Source organism: Humulus lupulus, chromosome X (assembly GCF_963169125.1).
Source record: "Humulus lupulus chromosome X, drHumLupu1.1, whole genome shotgun sequence".
NCBI classification, from domain to species: Eukaryota; Viridiplantae; Streptophyta; class Magnoliopsida; order Rosales; family Cannabaceae; genus Humulus; species Humulus lupulus.
The window spans coordinates 96,112,200-96,125,756 of record NC_084802.1 but is presented as its reverse complement, the minus strand read 5'-3'; the positions used below and the strand labels follow the sequence as shown (position 1 = coordinate 96,125,756).

The 13,557-nt window shown below is 38.2% G+C and overlaps 2 protein-coding genes across 2 annotated transcripts; one reads left to right on the top strand and one right to left on the bottom strand.

Annotated features, from left to right (window-relative positions):
* Positions 1-2,418: 2,418 nt before the first annotated feature.
* On the bottom strand, positions 2,419-2,856 carry LOC133806074 (uncharacterized). Its single transcript, XM_062244209.1, has one exon. It carries the CDS (start codon positions 2,854-2,856, stop codon positions 2,419-2,421), a length of 438 nt encoding a protein of 145 aa, XP_062100193.1.
* A 312-nt stretch (positions 2,857-3,168) lies between these two features.
* LOC133806073 (uncharacterized mitochondrial protein AtMg00810-like) lies at positions 3,169-12,989 on the top strand. Its single transcript, XM_062244208.1, has 2 exons — positions 3,169-4,068; positions 12,804-12,989. Exons 1-2 carry the CDS (start codon positions 3,169-3,171, stop codon positions 12,987-12,989), a joined length of 1,086 nt encoding a protein of 361 aa, XP_062100192.1.
* The last annotated feature ends 568 nt before the right edge of the window (positions 12,990-13,557 follow it).

Genomic DNA, 13,557 nt, shown 5'->3' with positions numbered 1-13,557 from the left:
TTCTTAATAAATTGTTGGCGAAAAATCGCGTCAATAATAATAATAAAATGAAAAATTAATAATAATAGTAGTAATAATAATAATATGGTCAGGTTTAAAAATGGTCAAAATTATAGTTGAAAACGTATGTTTCTAATTTTTTTTCAAACGCTAACGTGGTAGTTACATGGGAATAGTTACCACACAGTACGTACGTTGGTAGTGAGTAGAATTGGTCATCTTTTGTGGATTTGAGCTGGCAATGAACAATTATACTAATAATAGATATGTTAACACATACATATAACATACATATCACTGACAACGACCCACCTACGCAAAATATATGAAGCTTATAATTGTCATTTTCTGGGTCTTTGTCTTGTTATTCGTCTTTTACGCAACGTTCTACTCCTTAATGGACCTTATCTGTAGTAACGCACTAGTAACGCACAAACCGTTTCTTTGAGAAATCCCGATAGAAGGATGAGAAAAGTAACCGTTCAGATTTCCATTATTTATGGGTGTGTCCTTCAACTTAGATACATCTCCATCATCTCATCTTTTCTTTGTTAAAAAAACAAATCTTTAATCTTTATTTTATTACAATTATCACTTAGCCATTAATTAACGGGCAGTATGTAACTGTAAGTGATTGGATGTGTGAGTATATGTGAAAACTTCTTATGTGAATATATATATATATATATATATATATATATTTAATGAGAAGATGCAACCACCTCGTTTAGATTTTTTCTACTCACGTGCAAAGGGTTTAGGTTAGATTATTTCGTTTTTCATTTCATTTGTGAAATGGGATTTATATACGAATATAATTATGATGAGTAACGACTACAATTCAATGAAATTATGAAAGGTCGACATGACCTTTTTATCTGGCCAAACTTTCTCTAATTAAAGCTATTTATTATAATCAAATTTACTAATTATTCAGAAATTAACTCAAATAAGGTAAATTATAAAAAAAAATCCAAATATACTGTATCTAAATATAATTACAAATTTACGACAACTTTAATAAAGACCCATTATACAGGGAGGCCCACCCAAACTCAAACCCCTAACCCGTGGTCATATAATTCTTTTCCCGTAATCACTTAATTTATTGTTAAAAAGTAAAACAAAAACCTTATATATTTTGTTGAAACAAACCATTACTAAATTTATGATATAAACAAATTAATAATATTGTAACCATAGTTTACAAACTCAAAATTATTGTTACCTATAAAAACAATTTTGACATATATTTCTAAAAATTATTCATAGAATCTTAATAATTTGTTACATAAACACTCCTTTAAAATTCTTAATATAAAATAAATCAATGTAGAATTAAACTTAATATTAGTTTGATTAAGTTACTGCTAACTTCATGAGTTTGTAGTAAAGTTTTACAAAATCTATCCCGAAAATTAAATTTCAAAACTTTTAATTTATTTTTTTAAAAAACAACAATAGGTTTGTAATTGCAACATTTACCTTAAACAAAAAATAAAAAATAGAAACACAATAACCATTAGAAAAAAATTTGTGAAAATTCAATGCATTGTAACTACAAATTCAAGAAATTGAAAGTTACATAACCAAAATTTAACAAATTATAAAAATTATAACCAACATTTTTAGTAAACATGCTAACAATAAACATTCAAAAGTTGTAATAAATATTTAGAGAAACTAATACAATGGCTATGACCTATAGTAGATAACTAGAGGTATCAACATGACCTTCTCTACCAAAATTAGGACCTCCTTAATTTGCATTTGAGAGTATAAAATAAACTAATAAAAAGAAACTTTGTTTAAAGAAAAAAGAAAAGTGATATTTCAAATTTTTTAACAAAGGTATGAATAAAAGGGTAATGAAATAATTTAGTCACCCAAAAGATAGAAGTTTATTGAAATTATGAAATAAAAAAATTAATAAAAAACTAGAAACATACTTTTCAAAACTGTAACATATAGAATCACATTATTATGTAAATATACTTTACAAAACTGTAATAGACTGTTACAAATCCACGTCAAACAATAAACAGACTTTACAAACTTCGAATAGATTTTTACATATCTAGAAAATAACATGTAATAGCCATGATAGAATATAAATATGTGTAAATATATAAATCTTTTTTATTGTCTTTTGTATATAATTAGGTGTATAATTCGTGATTTGTTGCCTTTGTTGTGGGATGGCCTGGCCCAATATAAAGAGGGATAAGATGGATATGGGCACAGTGGAATAGCCCATGGCCAACCCCAAGGCCACTGCCCACTAGGCCATCTCAGTTGACCAGACCACGCCTGGGTGGACTGCTGCTGCTGGCCGCCGCCCTTTCTGCCTAAGCCACCACGACCACCCCTTCCAGCACCACTACCGCGGCCTCCACCGCCACTCCTTCCACCACATTGCTACCCCTTTTTGCCCCGATTCAGATTTGAATTTTCTAAATGCGATGGATTATCATCAAAATCCTTTTGAGAAGTAGTCACCATAGCAGAATTGGAACCTGTAGCTACTTTTTTTGAAAGACCCGCCTCCTCCAACGTGAGCATGGAGCGGGCTTGATAAAATAATGGAAGAGGATTCATTTGTCTAACCAATGTTTCTACCCCTTTGTTTGCCTCGATGAGGCCTGCTACCATTTGCAAAACAAGTCGACTATCACTAACCGGGGATCTAACATTCTTCAGTTGATCAGAGAGGCTTTTGAGTCTTTGATAGTAAGATGAGGCATTGGGGAAATCCTCCATGTTGGTATTGGTGAATTCTTGTTCAAGCGTAACGACAAGAGAATGTTGATTATCTTGGAAGATATAACGTAATCTATCCCAAGCCGCCATTGCCATTGCATCAGGTTCGATGATCGTAGTCAAAAGATCATTCGAAATTGTTGAATAAATCCATTGGAGAACAGTCGCGTTGAGAGTTGACCATTACTCCATCTCATCATCGGTAGAGGGCGCCTTATTTGCTTTATCCTTTTCTAGAGTGATGATGTGGGGTAGAACCTTGTGAGAGTGACAATGAATTTTTAACAATTCGGCCTATGTTCTATATTGAACATTCTCCATCTCAAGAACAACTGGGATATGGGTTTTGATGTTTGATACGGCAAGAGCCAGGTGGAAGGAATTTTTGGTGTAGGTCAACAGGTTGGCATGGATTGTGGCGAAAATTTTAGTCTGGTAGTCAAACCAACTACTATTCATACAGTGCTCAATTTGGCTCTCTCTAGAGCATGGCCTATTAGTCAGCTTGATGTCAAAAATGCATTTTTGCATGGAGAATTGAAGGAAACTATGTACATGCATCAACCCATGGGGTTTAAGGACCCGCAACATCCCAATTATGTTTGCTTGTTGTGGAAATCTTTATATGGGCTTATGCAAGCTCCACGGGCCTGGTACAAGCGATTTGCAGATTATGTTTCTTCTATTGGATTCTCTCACAGCAAGTCTGATCATTCTCTCCTCATCTACCGTAAAGGTACAAATATGGCTTATATTTTGCTGTATGTGGATGATATAATCTTGACTGCTTCTTCTGATGCCCATCGCAAGTCTATCATGACCCTTCTCAATTCAAAATTTGCTATGACAGACTTGGAACCTTTAAGTTATTTCTTGGGTATAGCTATAACCCGTCATGCAGGTGGTCTATTCTTATCTCAGAAGAAGTATGCACAAGAAATCATAGAACGTGTTGGCATGTCATCTTGTAAGCCATCTCCTACACCGGTTGACATGAAACAAAAATTGAGTGCTAATACTAGCACACCTTATGATGTTCCTTCACATTATCGCAGCCTTGTCGGAGCCCTAAAATATCTCACATTCATGAGGCCTGACATTTCTTATGCTGTGCAGCAAATTTGCTTATTCATGCTCAACCCAATGGAAGAACACATGCATGCACTTAAGCGCATTGTGCGCTATATTCAGGGCACTTTGGATCATGGCTTGCATCTTTATCCATCCTCGACTGATATTTTGGTTTCTTATACCGATGCTGATTGGGGTGGATATCTCGATACCAGACGCTCGACATCTGGTTATTGTGTATTTCTTGGTGATAATTTAATCTCTTGGTCTTCGAAACGGCAAACAACTCTTTCTAAGTCTAATACACCTAATTATATACAAAAGATAATCAAAGATTATTTCTATATTTACACATATTCATATTCTATCAAGCCATTTTTCTTGCACGAAAGTTTACTGCAATTATGAAATAATAAAAAGCAACAAAAAAACTTGAAACAAACTTTTCAAAACTGCAACATATATAACCAAATCATACTGAAAGCATACTTTACAAAACTGTGACATACTGTTACAGATCCACATCAAACAATAAACAAACTTTACAAATTTCAAACAGAATGTTATGAATCCAGAAAATAACATATATAAGCTAGGGGTGTTCATTGGTCGGTTTGGGCGGGTTGGGTGGATTTTTGACAAACCAAAACTTATAATCGAGTTGGTACTTTTCAACCCGTAACCCACCCAATTAAAAAAATTGAAGTTCAACCCAACCATCGGTTTGGGCGGGTTAACGCACCCAAACCGCTGAAACTTTTTTTTTAATTTTTTTCTAAACAAATTTATTTTTCACTTTTTTCTTTATTTTTAGTTTGTATTTGTAACTAAAATAATTGTTACTTTAAAATGTAAAGTTTTTTTTACAAAAAGAAAATTAATTTAAATTTAGTTTTATATATGTATAATTAATAATTAAATAAATATAAAATTAAAAAAAAAAGTAGACAAACCTTAATTGGGCGGGTCGGGTTACATTGGACAGGTTACAAAAAATTTCAACCTGCCCAATATAATAATTGAGCGGTTTGGAATGAAGGTTGGATTTTTCGGGTTGCATTTTTTATCAATTTTTTTGGGTTGGTTTGGGCAGGTTATTTGGGTGGGGCTTGCAAATTTTTTTGCACAACCCTAATGTAAGCCATCTTTCTTGTACGAAAGTAAAATTTTTCTTTGTTTTGAGTCAAAGAATTGACCTTAAAGCACCCTATAAAATGACCATGTATACTTATAGGGCTTTGAAATATTTTGCTTATTTCAATCAAGCAAAATATATAGAGACTTGTTTAAATTATCATATAACAAATAGTGTTTTTTAAACACATATATAGTCATTTAGAATCATTCAAGCACTTGGAAAACAACTTTAATGCATTGAATTTTTCTATGCTAAATGAACACAAAGGGGAGTCAGTATAAATTAGTCGCAAACAAGTAAATGCATAACGACAAAAAAAAAAACTAAACCTAAACGACTAAAATCACAAACAAGTATTGATGTTTATGAAGTTAAAATAGAGGAATGGGTATATTATAAAACATAATATGAAATACCAAAGCTGAAAGGAAATCAAACTTGCCATCAGAAAGCAAAATTATCAATAAATGATGAAGAAAAGAAAAAATCAAAGTTAAAACAAATACCTTAGGATTCAACAATGGGTGGGCCTTTTTTTGTAATTGTTTCTTCATATCACAAACAGTGTTCAATTTAGCCTTTTTTGCAATTGATTTTGACTTTCTTATGAGAAAGGAGAATCTTTCCTTTTTATTTTTTTAGCAGCACTTGAAGAAGCAACAATGAAGTTCCTTCGGAGCCAAATTTAGGAAACCCAAATACTTGAAAATAATGAATCAAACACCAAACCAACAAATGGTTAGTAGCGAGAGATGAAAAACTCCAGGCGAGGCGAGAAAAAATGAGGAGAGAACGATCTCTAGGAGAAAACGTGGAAGAGAGGAGCTGAGAAATAAAGATGGAGAGAGAGTTAGAGTTTTCAATTGGGGAAAAATGAGACCTAAAAATTTTCTACTTTGCTGTTTAAAACATCTTTTAAATGTTTCCATAATTTTTAAACAAAATACTGTATAAAAGAAAACAACCATATATTTCGATTTTTTTTATAATTTATGGTGAAGTGTGTAATTGTTCCCTAATTATTTGTGTCCAACTACTACTTTAATACATTATTTAATAAGAATTATGAAATAAAATTAAAAAAACCTAAAACTATTTTTTTGACTGTGTTTTTCATCAACTTAAATCAAAAGAGCACTAAACAATGATTTAAGAAATAAGGAAAGAACAGATGGATTTTTGCGTGGTTCAGCAGTTAAAATCAACCTAGTCCACGACTCAGTATTATTGATTCGTGATACTCTCTTAAAGCTTTGTCAAAGTAATTCAGCAGAGTATTCTTAGTACATTCTTCCCCCTAAAAATAAAATTCCCCAGGCTATTTATAGACCTAGTTGACAGAATATCTTCCCCTTATTTCAGGAAGTTACAATTAAAATTTGAAATAAATACTAATAAATGCATTAATTACATAATATTTCATGATAATTGGGATTTAATATCAGATAACAACAAATCTCTAAGGAATAGGGATCTCCTAACAATTTTCGTGTGCAAAATGCGTGCTGACTTCGAACGCAAGGTTTACACACTTTCGAGATCGACCAACACTTGGAACTCGTTATTCTAGTCAGCCTCCTCTTTAGCCAGTGATTTCATCGAGCTCAATCTTCGGAGACCAACGTCTTCGAGCTTGCAACTAAGGCTCAAATAACACCTATATGCATCAGAGAAGATTCGTTCTTTTAGAGCTTGATGCTTAAGCTCGAGCCTTCTGAACTTGTGCTTGATCGCCAACAAGTCAAGAATCATGCAAATTTATAGAAGTGTCCAGCTACTGTTTGTTATTCTCGAGCTTACACTTTACGAGCCTATATTTCGAGGCTCATTTATGACAGTGTCAAATTTTGGGTGTAACATTTTGCCCCCTCAAAAGTGTTGGTTCGAATCCTACGAGAAGGAAACTTTTGAACTCCACTTTTCGAAAACACATGCCACCTACCACACTCGAGTGTGGACACGCATCACTTGGGGATTGCACACTAAGAGTACTCAACTACTCCCTATTCCTACACATGTCCTTTCCTAGGACCTTTTTGCCACCAATGTTAAAATTAAACCCCATCCATTAGATCATTTTTCAATTCAAAACAAGGGCCTAGATCCATTCGACCTTTGACATCCTTTTTTTGACGTATATGTAACGACCCGAATTCACTAATAAGGCTTAAGGGCCTTGATTAGTATGCCAGGAGGGCATGTTGGGATTTATGTGTGATTTTATGAGTTAAATGGATGGTTATGATTTAAAGCATGTTATTTGACTAATTGTTTATCTGAGATGCATGACTATGTGTATTAGTATGCATGTAGGCCCTGATTGTGTTTGAAGGGCATAATTGTAATTTTAGCCCGCTGAGGGCATATATGTGATAATTGTATTCCGTGATTTGTACCACGTGAGTGTGGTGGTATTATTGTGATGCACGTGCCGAGACGGTCCTAGAGAGCAAATTTAACTCAAGAGTCACAACGGGATTTCTATACCCGGCTCGGGAGGAGCCTAGGGGTACCTCGGGAATTTTATGGTTACGTTGAGATTTAGCGGGTAATGGTTATTGGTGATTGAGTAACCTGGGTAACCATTAGTTACTGCTGTGAGTAATAAGTTTAGTTGGAAAAATGGTAGAATTGAAATATTAGTGAAAGGACTAGAGTGCCCTTGAGGACTTAGTTGGGAAAGGATTATTTGGAGGGGTAGCATGGTCATTTGGCAAGGGTAATATACAATTTTCAGCTGGGTTTTAGGGGTACACGGTTTGGGCATTTGGGGTCACTTGATGCTTTGATAGAAAATTGAAGAGAAGAAAGAGGAGGAGAAAGAAGAGCTAGGGCAAGTAAAAAGAAAAGAAGAAGAAGGGTAGAAGGGCTGAATTGGGAGCTTAGGAGGAGATCAAGGAAGCTTGTTGGGAGGATTCTTCACTTGAGGTATGGATTTTATACATACTTAAGTTGTTTTCTGTGTTGATTTGAGGAATTTAATGCTTGAGTTAAGCTTTTCAAGGTTTTGGGTTTAGATTTCTTAAGTTGAGATCAAATGGGTGGATTTTGAGTATGATTGTGTTATTGAGTTGGGTTATGATGTTTATGGGTTAATGTATGGTCTATTTGAAGTTTGGAATTGAGTTTTGGGGTTGAGATATGTGTTTAGGTTGGTTTGGAGGCATTTTGGATGAAGGAGTTGAAGGAGAAAAACCCAGAAATTTCGGGTTCGTATGGGCGCGCCGCGGCCCTATTCTTGGGCGCCGCGGCGCAAGGCTGGTTCCAGGGGAGGTGTGGCCTCTGACTTGTTAAGCGCCGCGGCCCTGTAGGGCTGAGCCGCGGCGCTAGGCCATTTTCAGGGGTTGGAAATTTGCATTTTTGAGCTTTTGCTCCGGGGGTTCGGGGGGTGTTTCCGATGAATTGTTTTAGGGATTTGGGAGTCCCGAGAGTGTGGGATTGGTCCCGGGAAGCGGTTTTTGGATTTGATTAATGTTGAGGGTGTTTCTTGTGTGTTGTGACTAGGATATTGGAGAGGCTCGTGCTAGAGGACCGTTCTCGCGGCGCGAGTGCATCAGCAGGCTCGGAATACAGGTAAGAAAACTATAACACCCGTAGGATAGGGCATGGACCCATAGTATGATTGCGGGGCGCGGCCCTATGTTGCATGTTGCATGATGAGATGATTGCAGGGCACGGCCCTATATTGTGTCACATGTTAGGGTGCAGACTTAAATGAATTAATATTTGATTGCATGTTGTTGTGTTATATTATATGTGTGATTATAATGGAATGAACGGCAAGGGCCGAGAGCGGCGTAGGCCGGGTACAGCGGCGGGGCCGGAAGTAACACCTAGCACATGGGATGCTATAGTCAGGGCGGGGCCCGGTGGATACATGTGTTATGTTATATTCAGGGTGGGACCCAAGGGATACATGAGTTATCCTCGCTGTGAGAACCGATACCCCAAGCTTCGGTAAGGCTCTGGGGCGACTTGGCCGTGTTTGCTTAGTCTAATGGTTGACTTGTTTATCTGTGGATTATCTGTTATGATAAACTGTATAAACTGCATATGTTATGTTCTGCATGAGTTTTCTTGCTGGGCTTCGGCTCACGGGTGCTCTGTGTTGCAGGTAAGGGCAATGACTGAGTCAACCAACCATGAGTACGGAGAGCGTGAAGCGACGCGTACATGTTTGGCCTGCCCGACTGCTTTGGTTGGGGGTTTATTTGAAAATGGCTGTAATAATCTATGATTTTTAGAACTGATCAACTGTAAACTTATTTCAAGATGTAAATAGTTTTCAAATCTTACTTTGGGATCCCAATTGTTTAATACTAGAAGTTTTTATTAAGTCAACGCATTTTCAAAGATTACAGCCTTAACTTTTATTAGTCACACTCTTGTTTCAAAACCTCGGTTAGCGAGTTCATTGCACTGTTTTGTCTTAAAACTCACTTGGTAACGGCCCTAAGGAAGTAGGGTGTTACAGTATATATACCCCCTCTTCTTCCTCATTCTCCAATTTTACTCCTCAAAAATCACAAACTAGAGAAAAAGAAAAGAAAGACCAGAATTCTCCTTGCATGTTCTCAAAGCCTAAAAAGCAATGCACTCTTTCATCTTTTAGTTCGATGAGATCATTCCTGCAACCACTCCTTCAGTCTGCAATCTCTTCATAACCTTGGTCTTCTTCACGTAAGTACTCTGATCTTTCTTCGTTATATACATATTTGTGCTATTTTACGTGTTTTTTCTATATATGAGGATACCTCTGGTTTTTGCCAAATTTTTATGGTTTCTTTCTTGCATCAGGCAAGTGTTCTAATGTAAGTAGCTCTGGCATGCTTAGAATCACAATTTAGGCTAAAAAATTTATGGTAGATATGTGAAAAAATGGAGTTTTTCTGGTAATGGGGGTTTTTTGGGTCATAGGTTTCGTATGGCTTAAGAAATAGGGTTTTGGATTAGGGTTTTAATGCACGAATCCCAAAAACATAGCATTTTCAGGTAACTGCCAACTTTTTCCCTGGAAATCTGATTTTCTTTTAAATCGGTAATAACTGCCCCACTCCCGCGTGGGTGCACACTCGATGCTCAAACTTTACAACAATTCGGGATAGACTTCCGAGTCAATCTCGCCCTTTAGAGCCTTCAGTCTCAATTGAGGCAATCTCGTTATCTCGACCTTTCGAGCTCGAGTTATCAAAATTTTAATCCCTTCTTATTATTTTCTATATGATGGGCCCTCACCTTTTTCTTCCTTGTTAGATGTTGCAGTACTCTGAGAATCGGTGGAGGCCTAAGTTTTCCATCCCTTACCACCCATAAACTCTCATTCCTAAATCACCTTTCACTCGAAACTAGCGATTGATCCGCGAGCATAAAGAGCGGTGTGAGCAAGAAGATACACTAGACCATTTTCGACGTCAAATCGACGAGGTCGAAGAGAGAAAGAGGAAGAGACTCCTAGTGGCAACTTATCCTGACCTAGACCCCGAGATAAGTCCTATCCTACTAGATCCCAAACTTAAAGTCACTGTAGCCTTTCCACCTGGTAAGCTCGCATTTAGCTTAATGGAAGGTCCTTCTAACCAACCACTTAAAGCTCCCAAACCTCTTTCAATCCCGGTCTCGGAGAGTTCTTTCTTTGAGGTCGAACATTATCAAAGTTCCCTAACCTCAACCTGACAAATTTCTGAACTCCTCTCTTGCCATGGGTTGAAGCTTTCCTAAAATTTGATCTGTCGGCCTGCCATATTTGACAAGAGGAGTTTCTCTGTGCCTGGGGAAGACAACCCAGATAGAAAAGTTAAGCTCGCGGCCAAGAGCCGCGAGCACTTACGAGCTGGGGCCTTGCAGCCTCTAAAGAATTACTTTTGGAGCTTTCTTGACTACGTTGGCATTGTTGTGTTCTAACTTCATACGAACTCCTATTGGCATATGTCTGTGCTAAAGTCGTTATACATGGAGATGAAGTGGGAGGAGCCCACAACGCACGAGATCTTATATCTCTTTTGCCTAAAAAGCAACCCTTTCTAAGCCAATGGCGGGGATGGGTTCTACTATCTGTCCAGTTACTTGAAAGAGAAGCGCTTGTTCAAGGACATTCCAAATCGCCCTCCAAATTCCAAGATCTCCTTCTTCTGGAAAAACGGTCTCGCTCCCTCTCGATTCTACTCCTTTCGGAGAATTCATAAGTCCCTCATATTCTTTGGCTAAATTTTCTTTTACTTTGTGAGCCCTATTGACTTACTTAAATCTTTTATATAGCCACCTACCATCGTCCTCAGCCTACAGATGCCATGAGAGAGTATAGGGAAACCATCCTCAGGCTTCCTTATGGTTGACGATCCCTCTCTTACATTCCTCACGAGGACAAGCTTCGACTGTGCAACCTTCTAGAAAAAGGCGAGACCACCAACGACGCCAACAACCGAAAGTATGCGAGATGGGAGAATGTACCCGTGTCCACCACCAAGCTCCCCGTGAGAGGAAAACATGTGGGTCAAAGCTCTTGGGCCCATTGACCTAGCCCCTTCAAACCCTCAAGCTCGGGAAATGAGGCACATGACGAGGCCTCGACGAGCTCGTCAGAAGGTAAAGTCATGCTCCATTCATCCATGTGGTCTCTTCCTTACTTAAGCACAAGCCTGACTTAATGATCCTTTTCGAGGATCCCGGGGACAATATTCTAGCATGGTCGAGGGTAGACCTTAGAGTTCGTTGGTTTGATAGTTGGCTAGGAAAGTACCAAACTATGTATAGCCTAAACGAAGTTTAGGATGGGGTAGTAGTGCAATATGGCACAAATGATTATTGGGACCTCTCGAGGATGTTCCCCACTTTTTGAGAGGGGACTCCCATAGCCTCATTGGAAGATAGGGGAATATCCTGGTCCCTAAGTTCGAGCTCTAGTGAGTCTTCTTGTTAGGTTCCTGTCACTTAGTAATTTTTACTTATAAATATATGTATGACTTTTTTCTTTCTCGGCTTGACCAATATACCTCGTATTCTTTAGGTGACATGGAGTTAGATCTGGACAGCCTCTTGGGACAGCCCCCAAACCCTATGGAACCAAGCGAGGTTGCGTAGCCTTGAAGAAAGGGGCTGCCTCGAAGTTGGCCAAGATCGCTGAGGGTTTCTCTCCTTCAAAGCCTACCTCTTCCGAGCACAAAGCCCAAGATTCGGGAACTATAGTCGTTGTATTGGACACTGCCCTCGTGAGCTTGTCAGTTGCCACCACTGAACCCTCAGAGGTTATGTCATCTCCACAACCTACTAGAGACAAAGGCAAACAAATCATGCCCCCTTCAGCTCCCAAGCCTACGGGTGCCCCGACGGTGGTCTGCAAGTTCGTGGCGTCACCCCACATGCCGGAGTACCTCCTGGAGAACATGGTAGGGTCCCTAGGATCTGACCTATGATCGGACTTACTATCCTAAATATGCCAGTCCTACAGTAACCTCGACGCCAATGTGTGGCAGTTTTTGAGGGAAGAGAATCCGACATGCCTCACTTACCAAACAATGGAGCTCGGGGTTTCGGTAAGTCTGTTTCTCGTGAATTTTACTTTCTTGGTTTCTTGTTTATTTTATGACCATTGGAAAATCCCTTTGTTTCATGCCCTTCTTGGTGTCCTTCATCAGAGCTCTATATTCTCCTCAAAGATGGTGGCGGCTGAAACTCTAGTTTATGAAACAATTCAGGCTCGCATCCGAGCTGGAGATGATTTGAAGGAGGCCAAGGGGTCCAAGTCAAAGTTGAGCAAGCCCAAGCCAAGGCTGAGGATGCCCTTAAACTTCTCCAAGCCAAACATGACTTCTCCTAGGCTACTGTCAATAACCTGAAGGCGGAACTCGACACCAAGATAACAAATTTCGATGCTGCTAGGGCTGAGATCGATCACCTGAAGGTAGAGAAAAATGTTTCTGAGGCCGAGGCTGAGCGCCTGAGGGAAGAGAAGGATTCTGCCTTCAGAATTCTTGAAGACGAGAAGAAGCGTCTCACTGAGGAGTTCAAGATCAAGAAAGACTGAGTTATAGACCGAGCTATGTACATGATTTGGTATCTGAACCATGACATCGACACTTCGTTCCTCCAGGACAAAGAAAAGGAGTTCATCTCCAAGTGGAAGGCTCAGTTGGTCGAGGAGGAGGTCATAGCCACCACCCAGGATGGTGGGAATGGGGATGAGAAAGGCGAGTAGGCTGAGTCTGGTTTGGTCGATCCATAGTGAACTGCTTCCAACAGGGTTGCGTCCCTTAGAATTTTTGTAATTATATTTTTTGTGCCCTTGGGGAAATAACAATTTACAACTCAATTATGAGCTATTTTAATTATCTTATGACTTTATATTTAAATAGTAGTTTTTATGCTTTCAATTTTTTTCATATTGACTACCTTTAATTTTTTGACTCAATATCGTGATCATATTTCTGGCTCGAAATATTTCGAGCATGTTATGTTTAAGGATCTACTTTTATACTTGTTTATTCATATAAATATACATTGGGTTTAAGTTCGTATTTCAATACATTCATGCATAGTTTATTTGAAATGCCCTTGTTCGAATTTGTTATTATTAGGGTCGATCCTTACTTTTA

Excerpts from the sequence above, each read along its gene's own strand:
- LOC133806074 (XM_062244209.1), bottom strand. The coding sequence starts at position 2,856 with ATGGCAATGGCGGCTTGGGATAGATTACGTTATATCTTCCAAGATAAT.
- LOC133806073 (XM_062244208.1), top strand. The coding sequence starts at position 3,169 with ATGGATTGTGGCGAAAATTTTAGTCTGGTAGTCAAACCAACTACTATT. Across the intron at positions 4,069-12,803 it reads GCTCGACATCTGGTTATTGT|GCGGAACTCGACACCAAGAT; the intron begins GTATTTCTTGGT and ends AATAACCTGAAG.